The 10,577-nt window shown below is 41.4% G+C and overlaps 2 protein-coding genes across 3 annotated transcripts; one reads left to right on the plus strand and one right to left on the minus strand.

Annotated features, from left to right (window-relative positions):
* Nucleotides 1–18: 18 nt before the first annotated feature.
* On the plus strand, nt 19–7,576 carry LOC147229347 (uncharacterized). Of its 2 annotated transcripts, none has more exons than XM_086154790.1 (4): nt 19–457; nt 3,188–4,309; nt 5,942–6,007; nt 6,406–7,576. In XM_086154790.1, exons 1-3 carry the CDS (start codon nt 370–372, stop codon nt 6,001–6,003), a joined length of 1,272 nt encoding a protein of 423 aa, XP_086010916.1. In that variant the 5' UTR covers nt 19–369; the 3' UTR covers nt 6,004–6,007; nt 6,406–7,576. The 2 variants fall into 2 exon arrangements, with proteins under 2 accessions (XP_086010916.1, XP_086010915.1); XM_086154789.1 differs by having other exon boundaries at nt 25–457; nt 3,185–4,309.
* LOC147229348 (2-iminobutanoate/2-iminopropanoate deaminase-like) lies at nt 7,530–10,570 on the minus strand. The gene is made up of 6 exons (XM_086154793.1): nt 10,396–10,570; nt 9,702–9,807; nt 9,475–9,529; nt 9,284–9,352; nt 8,370–8,425; nt 7,530–8,250 (listed from the first exon to the last, which is right to left on the minus strand). The coding sequence occupies exons 1-6, from the start codon at nt 10,458–10,460 to the stop codon at nt 8,191–8,193; spliced, it is 411 nt and encodes a 136-aa protein (XP_086010919.1). The 5' UTR covers nt 10,461–10,570; the 3' UTR covers nt 7,530–8,190.
* Between the last annotated feature and the right edge of the window lie 7 nt (nt 10,571–10,577).

Below are 10,577 nucleotides of genomic sequence, written 5' to 3' on the forward strand. Positions count from 1 at the left end.
CTCCCTTTCCGCAGAAATTGCACGGCGCACACAACACACACCCCCCCACACACACACACGCATGTGCCTCATCCTGTGTAAAGACTGTGCTTGTGCTTAGGAAGCAGTCGGTCTCTATTCGGTTGCAGAGCTCCAAGCTGCTCACAACAGATCGCTGTCTGGGGCAGGAGGTGCAGGAGGAGCTGCAGGCCATGCACGAACACACACGCGGACAAGGGGAGCTCCTGGTGCCCGGCGACTCTTCATAGCTGTCCATCATATCACCGCCTGGCAGCCGGTTACACGTAGAAGCCCGCTGTGTTTAATCTTAAAAAAAAAAAAACAACTAAGTTTTGAATCGATCGAAAGTTTTCTTTTCCTTCCCAAAACATGGGTTGCTCTTCATCCAGCGCGCAGACCGTCGATCAGGAGAAAAGACCGGGGACGAAGCCCGAGGAGAGCAACGGAGCCCCCGTGGGTGAGTGTCGTGCGTGGGCTTCCACCCCCTCCCACGGAGTTAAATGCTTTTTTTATTTTCACGCGTTAGTTGAGATACATCCGCGGTGCTTTAAAACTTGTGCAAGAAGTCGGACTCGAACCGGATTTAGGTTTCATCCGCTTTGCAAGCAGTGTTTTGTCTGTCAGTCCTCGGTGCGTGGCGTCGGGCGTGTGTGTGTGTGCGTGTTTTTGTGTGTGTGTGTGTGTGTGTGTGCGTGTGTGTGTCTGCCTGCAGCCGGCTGTTCTGGGACACCGTGTGCTTTCCCACTCTGCTGCCCCACTCTCTGCAGTACGAACACACGGGGCTCAGAATAGCCCCAGTTTAACCATTCTTCTCATAAATAAGTGAAAAACAACTTTTTTTTAATTCAGCTTCTCTGCAAGCCTATGGACAAAACCAATAAACTGCACCCTGTGATGGATTGATGATGTGAGACCTGAGATGGAGTTTACTTGTGCTCATGTTGAGTTGACTGCCACATTCCATCAAACCATTGGGGGGTTGGTTGAACCTACATGGGTCAGACTTAACTAGAATTGCATGCAATTCACCCTGAGTGAACGCCTGCCTGGAGTGTTTAAACAAAAGTTACCCAACCTGTTTTCTCCCTAGTTGCAAGATGCCTGATTTGTCCTTTTTTTTTTTTTTGTTAACTAATACTGTTCTTAAAATGTGGTGCATGTCACTTATCTAAATCCTCCTCCAGATTTTAAATTTCAAAATAGTCAAACAAAACAAAAACAAAACAAACAAAAAAAAAAAAACCAGGACGCTTAAATTATATAATTCTGGTCTGCTTTAATGAAAATTCAAATATCAGTATTGAAAGGCAGTTATTTCCTTTCTAAAAAGAACTTGCATGCTTTCAAGTTTCCCTAAGAATTCCTCTGTATGTGATAGCCTGGCTCTGCAACCTCCACCCCTCCAAACATCCAGTCACGCTCCATATACATTACATAGGGTTTGTTTGGCCCGTGCACACGTACTCTGTGTTCAAGTCACACATGCATGAAGACGAACACAGATGATGATTGTCCATTCATGGGTCCGACCCACTGGCACATAGCTCTGTCATGCCAGGCGCTGCTTCACATTCCCACATACGGTACACAGGACAGTCCTCAGCCTTGTTAAAAAGCTCTTCTCTTTGAGTGTAATTGTTAGTGCTCATCAAGATGACAAGTCAGTGTGAATGAGTACAGGGTGTGTCCACTTGTGTGCGTGTTACTGTGTGTACTCCGTGATGGGAGACCGATCGGCATCATTTTCACTCTCACCATCTTCCACTACGTCACCGTGTGAAGTTTGTGTCGGACAATTGTCTCCTCAGCCGCCCAGCTATACGATTACCTGGATAGTCCTTGGTCCTTTTCCAGGGTCTTACATCACCCAACCCCCCACAAGACGCCACTTATTGTACTGTGTGTCCAGCTAGGCTTCTCTCATGTGGCTGAATCATACAATATACAGTCTGTGGAACAAAACAGCTGTATGCCATCCAAGTCATCGCTGGTCCCATCCCCCGTCCAGGCCCCCCGTCTGTCCAACCCCCCTCCTCTTGTGCTACTGGCCAGCCATGCCAATGTTTTGACTGGGATCTCTGTTATCTTTGGTTGCTAAATCATGTTGACACCTGAATCATCCACGCTCGGATAGACCTATGTCTCAACCCACATGCGCACGTTTCCAAACCATTTTTTTCCCTGACCGATCTCCGCTTTACACCAGTAGCCGATTGCTTTTTGAAAAAAAAATGCCCCTTTGAAATGGCAAAAATTTATTTTCTAAAAAGATACCTACTGAAAACCACATCTGTAATGGCTTTTTTTTTTTTGATAAAAATTCCACCATTACGCTCTCTGGTTTAATGCAGTCGGACAATATTGCGCTGAACCGTCTTTCTGTTACATTCTTTTCTACGTGTGAATTTTCATCTGAAATGACAGGCAATCACATTCCCTTCCACTCATTACTTTTTGCCCCTCTGACAGGCAAATAAAATCAGGAAGCTGGAGCTTCCCAGCTTTCCAGCCAGCTGAATCGTACCAGCCGCCCATTTTCTTTAACACAAAAGCTCTTTCAGTCATAAATAAGATGGGATAGGAATATCAGTTAGTTATAAATCCAGTAACATGTGTTACAGTTCCTGGTATTGTATCCAAGATTCCATCCACACCTTTGCCTCTCATCTACTATTGTTTTTACTCAAGGGCTTACATCATATTAACACCCATCATTTTAACAGAACCTGAGTCATGGAACGTGAAAGAAGCTCGAGCGTTCTCAGCACACACTGTCAATGTCACGTGTGTTTTATTTCCTCTAAAAGTGCCTTTCATGCCTTCTGGGCTTTAGAACACAGGTTTCAACGTCTGACTTTCAACTGAGGAAATGAAAGGATGTTTTCTCGAGCGAGCATCTGTTGTTCCTCACAGCCTATATCCTGTATTAACTACGGGTCACATTAGTTTGTATGTACTTCGGTGAAAAGGCGAGTTTAAGTTTCGGTAATTATATTGCTTTATGTTCAGTCCGATGAAGGTAACTTTTTAAAGCTTTACATTCTACTTGGTGATGTAAGCCACGTGAAGAATTAAGGACTCCGTGCCTGAACAACAAGCCGATGAATGTTGATGCCTTGTTTTTGTTTAAACAATTTCCCGAGCATGGGATCATTAAAGTACATCTCATCTCTGCTTTTGACAGCAGTCAGAAATGGCATCATCCCAGAAGACACGGAGACCATCAAGGACCAGATGCAGTTACCCGTGCAGAGCGCTTTACCCGATGATCTGCTGGGAGCAGACGATGAGGTGCTGGCCGTAACGATGGGCATGGAGGCCCAGGAAGACCTTGGCTCTGGGGAAGATCTGATGGCTGCTCCTCAACAAATCCCTGCCACCCTTGAAGAGTCCACACCCATCACTGAAGCATCGGAAGCTTCCGCTGAGCTCGCAGTTGCTCCTGCCGTGGAGGAGGCCGTTCCTCCTCTGGGGTTTGATGCCCCTGTTGACACCTTGGCAGCTGAGAAACGACCTGAGGTCAAAGCTCCTGTGGAGACTTCTGAGGAGGTCTCTGCTGTGGAACCTGTCGTACCCATGCCGACGGAGGCTCCTGCAATTGTTGAACAGGTGTCATCACCAGAGGCCTCCCCTGAAGTCTCAACCCCGGTTGTTGAGCCAGAGCCGGCACAAGTCCCGGTTGTTGATGTGGAGCCACTTGTTGAGGCTTCTCCTGAGGTTGTTGCTCCCAAAGAGGCAGAGGCTCCATCTGAAAATGCTGCGCAAGTCACGGCCCCAGCAGAACCGGTCGAATCTTCGACCCCAAGTGAAGCTTCGGCAGCAGTACCAAGTGAAGTTATAGAACCAGATGCTGCTGTTGCAGTGCCAAGTCAAGATTCAGGAACAAATGAAATCCCAGCAGTGGCTGGATCAACGGCCCCGGTTGAATCCTCACCACCCACAGAGGCTGTAGAACCTGTAATAGATACAAAGATTGCTGTGGCAACCATCCCAGAGATGCCCCTGTTGCCTTCTGTCATCCCTGAAGCCCAACCTGAGGCTCAACCCTCTGCTGAAGAGGCACCTCCTGAGAATGCTGAGCCAGCGAAAATCCCAGAAGAACCCATCCCAGAGGCAGAGGTTCCAGCGTCCACACCAGTGCTTTCAGACGCCTCAGCCAAAGTAGATTTAGAAGCTCCAGGAGCCATAGTAACCTCAGTGTCTACAGAAGACAGTGCAGCCCCAGTTGAGGCTCCAGGGGTAGACCCTACCCCGACAGACTCTGAAGTAGCCTCAGCACCAGGCGCAGCTGTCGATCCTTCACCTGAAAGTAAGATAAACTAACAAATGGGTGCTGCCTTCACTTTTGCTACTATATACTCAGTTATTTTCTATATTCAAGTAAAGAAAGTACTTCATAGCACATTACTCTCCATCAGTAATTATGAAGTCAAATTCCTGCAGAACTTTTTGGTTGTCTGATTGGGAGATTTTACCCATCTCTGTTGACATGCTGAATTGTGGTATGTTAAAACTAAAAAGGGGACAAAAATTTGATCCCCCCATCTCCAACCCTAAAATGCTAACTCCAAGCTAAGAATCACGACATTGTACCTGCACCTAATAAATATTTTGGAGGGGGTCAAAAAGAGCAAATTGCTGTCAAGTGAAATAGCTGACAATCTTAAAAGTAAACATGTCGTCAGTAACGAAAATGTGCAAACATGGAATTTTGGGGTGAATGTAATGACCCCTGTACTGTTCAATCAGGACATTAGGAGACCTTTATTCATTTTGGGGTAAAGAAACAAAAAACAGAGCTATTTGCCTCAAGTATCCCAATTTGTTGACTTGAAGGACACATGTAACCAGCAAAGATGTCAGTATCCAACAAATTGATGGATAGCAACGCAGAGACACACAACGGAATGTTGGACAGTCCTACAGTTTCCTTTCGACAGTCTCGGGATTTGTTGGAGCTGACAGGATTAGCGGGATCTTGTTGGTCCATTGGGTAGAACAGAAAGGCAGTGTAAGAGGGAGAAATAAGACACACATACAACACCCTGGGTGCAAAATGAAGGCTCATCTTGAATGTTGTTAGTAGCAGCAGTATGCTGTCAATACATAACAATCTTAGTCATGCAACTTTCAGTCATTGGGCTCTATTGTTAATGGTCCAGAGAATAATTACACCCTACTGCCTCGACTTACATAATGCAGTTTTATGCTCCACCACCCTGGCCGGAGTCCATCTGGCATAATTTTATAGGACGGATTCAGCCAAATGCAATGTGTTGATCTGTAATTGTTAACTCAATTATGCTTTTTCCCACTGTCATTTACAACATGTAGTCAGACTGGTTTCACAAAGATGCCACGTAAAATATACAATATTCTCAGTACTGAAGAAAATATGTTTTAAGACCAATCACAGTATTGTTATAAACTTGGTTGCAAATTTTGTATTTTCACACTCGGGGTCTGTTGTAACTATGTCATTTTCAATTAGAACCTATCTACTAATTTTCCACATTTAATGACCATATCAAGTCATTTAATGTACCTCCAGTGGCCAGTTCCCTGATGGAATCTTGGTTTAAAGAGCAGGTTTCACCCCTTTTCTATGAGAGAACATACTGTTCTTTGACAGCAGAGACGCCCATTCAGGCACCACGCGTAGAATACACGTTTGGTCTAAAAGAGACGTTGCATAAGCTTTATGAGACATTCACTCTTGAGGCAATTGCATGTGTTTGCCAGATTCATTACCATACAGGTGTGTGTTTGTGTATGTGTGTGCATGCGTGTGTTTGTGTGCACATATGCCAGTGAAATCCCTTGTAAAATAGCTCAGCAGAAACAGATGCGTTAAAGAAGGAATGGGAACTCTTCACGTCTCCTGTGGCGACTTGTTATGTGACTTGTATTGATTTTTATTCTTTTGTCCTTGTTTGCGCAGTGGTGTCTGCAGCCAAGCCCTCTCAGGACACGGAGAGTGAGAAAGCCAAAAAGGAGGACTGAGTTGGTAAGATTCAAAACAATAAACCACTGTAAAATTGAACTGTGGCAAAATAAACACATTTATACTCATATTGTATTAAAAGAGGCAATAAATGTGCCTTGTTTGTTATAAAATGAAAAAAAAAGGTACATTTTAATGAATAATTCTGCAATAAAAACGCCATGATTGTGTTTGCTTTATTAGTTGATCTGTTTGTTGTTTGTGAGAATGAGGTCAGCTCATTACTTTCACTTGTGATAAATATTTCTTAATGATTAATTTAATTTACTGCCTGGTAAATTTATATTCTTGAAACGCAAAGATCATGAAAACTAACTCAATACAGGTTAAGTTTGTAACACAACTTCTGAATGTGTGTATGTATGTTTGTATGTTGTCTCACACCAAATTTCATCTTTCAGGCAGAAGAGAGTCACCAAAATATGAATTCCTCAAAACTAAAAATGTAAAAGCAACTACATGACAAAGGAACTAAATCCAACGACATCAGTACTGTCTTCTGAACAAGAGCCTACACAAGATACATTAATATGCATGTGCCTTCACATGTTTTTCCTTTATTTTTTTTTGTTAACTGAAACCAAAAGTGCCTGGAGCCAGATGCGGCTTATGGAGGCTTTTGAAATGAAATTGTATTGAAAACTCAAGATGGGTAACATGAGATGAGGGTGCAATATTTCATATAGAGACTAGTGTTGAGGTGTGTTGAAGTATAGATGACTGGAGTTAAAGTATTTATAGTAGCTGCTTCTATGAGGAATAAAAGCCAAAATCAACTGTGAAGTCACAAACACCTTGCAGTAACAGCTCATCACGCTGGCTTGCTTTACAATGCAGGTTAAGTTGTGACAGCTTTCACAGAGGAAACAAATAACATCACATTTTAAAACTTTTTTTTTTTTTGTCATTTTCAGATCACTCCCATAATTTAATAAAACCCTTCCAATAAACATTTAATTGGAATGACGATACTAAGTATTAATCAAAAGTAACTGTTTTATTTTTCATTTTTGTTTAATAGTCTCATTGTCAGTTTTGGTGATTAAATTGCAGATTTCTTTGAGACCATTTTTGGCAGAAAGAATAAAACAAAAAAAACACAGATGGTTAAATGCACATGCAGAAGACATTATGTGATGAGTCATGGCCAGCTCCAGGATAATAATGATTGATGTCATTCTGCACTTTCAGACCATTTGGTAGATATTCCTTAAAATGTCTTTCAGGTAACAAGAGCTAAAAAACAACATGGGTGTGCAACTCCGCACATTGTTTGGTTTTTACTATTCCCATTAAATGTGGCAAGTGGAGCCAATGTAGAAGATCAACTAATGGGCATGAAACTTAACTTACATTTAGTTTACAGTGTATGGTTAAACATTTTAGAAAATGAAATTGTCAAATGTGATTGTCAGAAACTTTTTTTTGTTACTGTCTGCATTATCTCTTGTTTTTCTCTGTAATATATATACCTTTTCCAAGCTTTGTAAAATTTTGCTAACCTAGTGTACAGAATAAAAAAATTAACTCACTGTCTTTTTTTTTTTTTATTGTTTTTTGCTTGAACCAAAATGGGTCTGTGTATTTCTGTACGGGAACCACGGCACTTCTCTCTGTTTCATACTTTTAAGAAACATTACTACGTTGAAAAGAATATATACTAAATCAGGAACATATCCTAACATGCAAACAAGTATATTTTTGTCAGTAACATTGCAAACGTGAACTTGTTTTGATGGTTTAGGAAACAACGGGTGAAAATATACTTGCATGTTCCACAAAAGAAGTAATGTAAGGATCAATCACCAACTCCCGTGGCTACTGAGTGTGTATCAAATGTAAGCAGCCATGTTGATATCAAGGCAATTAACCACCAAGTAAATGACATTTATAATTGAGTAACATTTAATCATCCATTATACGGCATGAAGTAACAGGAGACAGGATCAAATGTGATTCAGTGCTTGGACTCTTAAGTGAAATGTGAGTGGAGGGGATTTAAAATGCATCATGGTGTCCAAACATACAGTATATCATCCATGCAAATGAGAAGGGAAAGTGGCCCTCGACACAGAATGGCACTTAATGGCACTTTATTCAACAGCCATACTAAAACGATATGTGCAAGACATTAGTTTTGCTCTATTGTTTTCCCCATTTTTTAAATGGATCTATAACTTTTCTGATTAGGATGAATTAATCAGAGGTCCCAGAACAGCAATGGCTTCAATTTCAACTAGTCCCCCCTGTGGACAGAACAATGAGCAACAAGTGATGACAGTTCACCAGTAGGTTTGGCTCACTTTGCTATTAATCCATCAAGGATGAGGATTAATGGAGAAAAGACAGATCTTGAAATACTCACTCGAGGAAGAGCAGCAACCTGATAGGCAGCTCTGGCTGGGAAGTTGGTGCTGAAGACTAAAGAAAGCAGCACATGAAATATCAGAATGTAGGCAACATTAAAAATGTAAGCATATTGGTGTTAAATTGTGTTAATGTGTTCAGTAAAGCTCAAGGTACCATGGGAGGCCATGCATTTACTTGCAAAATTTCCATTTCAAGCCCAAGCACTGATGGTAAGCTTTATTTAGAAGGAAACTGAGGACTTACTGTGATTCATTTGGATGATGAAATATGTTTGAACTCCTTTTCTTTATTTTCGTGTAGATTTTTTTTTTAATATAAGTTTTAGACCACACTACTAGTAATCCATAGAGAAGATTTTAGATAAGGTAGTTAAGTATTTTTGTCTAAAGAAATCCTGAACATTACTTCTCTTGATTCACCTCTGCCATTGGGACCAGACTCAAATAACCATTTTACTTTGGGTTAAACATCCAAAGTACCTAAAACATGTAAGGTATTACATTTTCAACCAATAGTTAAATAAGCATGGTTATTTAATAATCGCTTATTCATGCAAGTTTGCTTTCACATTTTTTTTTCCTCACCAAATTCACATGAGAGTATCATTCTCTGGTTAGAAAACTGACCAGAACGGTGATTTCTCAGGGAGTGGGCTGAAGCCCTAAGGTGGTATTCATTTACATTTTATTGTAAAGTTCAGCAATAAATCGATAAAATATAGGCATGGGATTTGAATTTAGTAAGCTGTGACCTACACTCTATATATGTTGTGTGCAACATATTTGAAAACAATGGATGTGTCTTGAAAATCGCACTGACTTAAAGAATTCAGGAAGGACTGCACATACCTGGGTTACGTCACCCAGAAGCAAAATCTGTCAAGAAATCTCAGTGAAAAAAAATACCTACACTGCTTGTAAACATCGTTTACATTGTTGAAGTCGTTCATGTCAGTCAGGAGCACCGTGGTTTTGACAACTGCAGGAATAAGATGTTTCAGTTGTTCAGCAATGGTCTAAAAGTTGGAAATAGAACATGTTCCTAACATTGTGAACGACAAAAACCAAATTGTTTCCGTTTCAGATTAAATTTGAACTCACCATTTTCATAACTGCACTGAGCAGCTTTAAGGATTTCACCCATATTCACAAGAGCCTGACGGACAAAGGGGAAGAATTTAGTGCACATTTGATCGACCTTTTCGCTGATTATTTTAAGAGATGATAGAAAATGAATAACTTAGGGAGGACTGTGAGCAAAATATGTAGTGAATTAACAATCAAAAATAATAGCTATATTATACTAATAATATGACAATATGTCAGACCTGTCTGGTCTGAGCCTGAACGCCACCTTCTACAATTTGTCCACTGGCAGGGTCCATCCCTAACTGTCCGGAGATGTACATGGTCCGGTCGGCCACAACCGCCTGGCTGGGAAGGGAAGGCCCGCAATGGAGTCTTTATAGCTTTCAGAAAATGATGTAGTTCAGCCATCTTTATTGTGTTTCTAAATAGCAAATGAATGTACCACAGTTGGTTAAAACTGAGTATTTACATGAGTATATTTTTCCCGACGATGTACCTGGTGCTTCATGTGTTGAACAACTACTTTTAAACTGGTGCAATGCAAAACTAAAGAGGTCAATTATGCGTGTTCTCAAGGTTCGCTGTGACAGTGAGTATGGGTGAAATGATTTTTCAGTACATTTAGTCCTCTTCCAGTGAAAGGCCGTGACAAATCACTTTGTTGTGAAGTTATACTTCAACATTCAGATACAATTTAACCATGGGCTTTTTCCAATGTTTACCTTTCGGGGATCAGTTCTAAAGGTCAACTTGAACTCTGATCCTAAATGGAGCCCATCTGAATGAATTAGGGTGGAAAGTCATGGACAACACATGCAGAAAAAAATAATATTTTGGAATTTCCATAGCAATAAAGCAGATTGGAAAGTCTACCAGGGTGTTTGTTGACAGTTTGTACGTCATCTGTGTGTCGGTTGTGTCGAACCCTCTCACCTGTACGGACCGATGGCGGCGGGGGATCTAGCGGTGCTGATTATCCTCCTGATCAATGCAGCCATTTACGGACGATGTCAAACGATGAAAAGGGGTAAATAAGGTATAAGTTTTGCAAAAATGCGCTGAGATTAGGCGGTGAGCTGGACGAGAACGACTCAATCGGCGGCGCTCTTTGACCG

This window comes from Fistularia commersonii, chromosome 11 (assembly GCF_037954325.1).
Source record: "Fistularia commersonii isolate RoL2024-O1a breed Wild chromosome 11, RoL_Fcom_v1.0, whole genome shotgun sequence".
NCBI lineage: Eukaryota > Metazoa > Chordata > Actinopteri > Syngnathiformes > Fistulariidae > Fistularia > Fistularia commersonii.

Bases quoted from the DNA above. Each gene is read 5' to 3' on its own strand.
- LOC147229347 (XM_086154789.1), top strand. From the start codon at position 370: ATGGGTTGCTCTTCATCCAGCGCGCAGACCGTCGATCAGGAGAAAAGA. The intron at 458-3,184 runs GTGAGTGTCGTG...TGCTTTTGACAG, and splicing joins GAGCAACGGAGCCCCCGTGG to CAGTCAGAAATGGCATCATC. The intron at 4,310-5,941 runs GTAAGATAAACT...TTGTTTGCGCAG, and splicing joins TGTCGATCCTTCACCTGAAA to TGGTGTCTGCAGCCAAGCCC.
- LOC147229348 (XM_086154793.1), bottom strand. From the start codon at position 10,460: ATGGCTGCATTGATCAGGAGGATAATCAGCACCGCTAGATCCCCCGCC. The intron at 8,426-9,283 runs GTAGGTATTTTT...TGCTTTCTTTAG, and splicing joins AAACGATGTTTACAAGCAGT to TCTTCAGCACCAACTTCCCA. The intron at 8,251-8,369 runs GTGAGTATTTCA...TTCTGTCCACAG, and splicing joins AGGTTGCTGCTCTTCCTCGA to GGGGGACTAGTTGAAATTGA.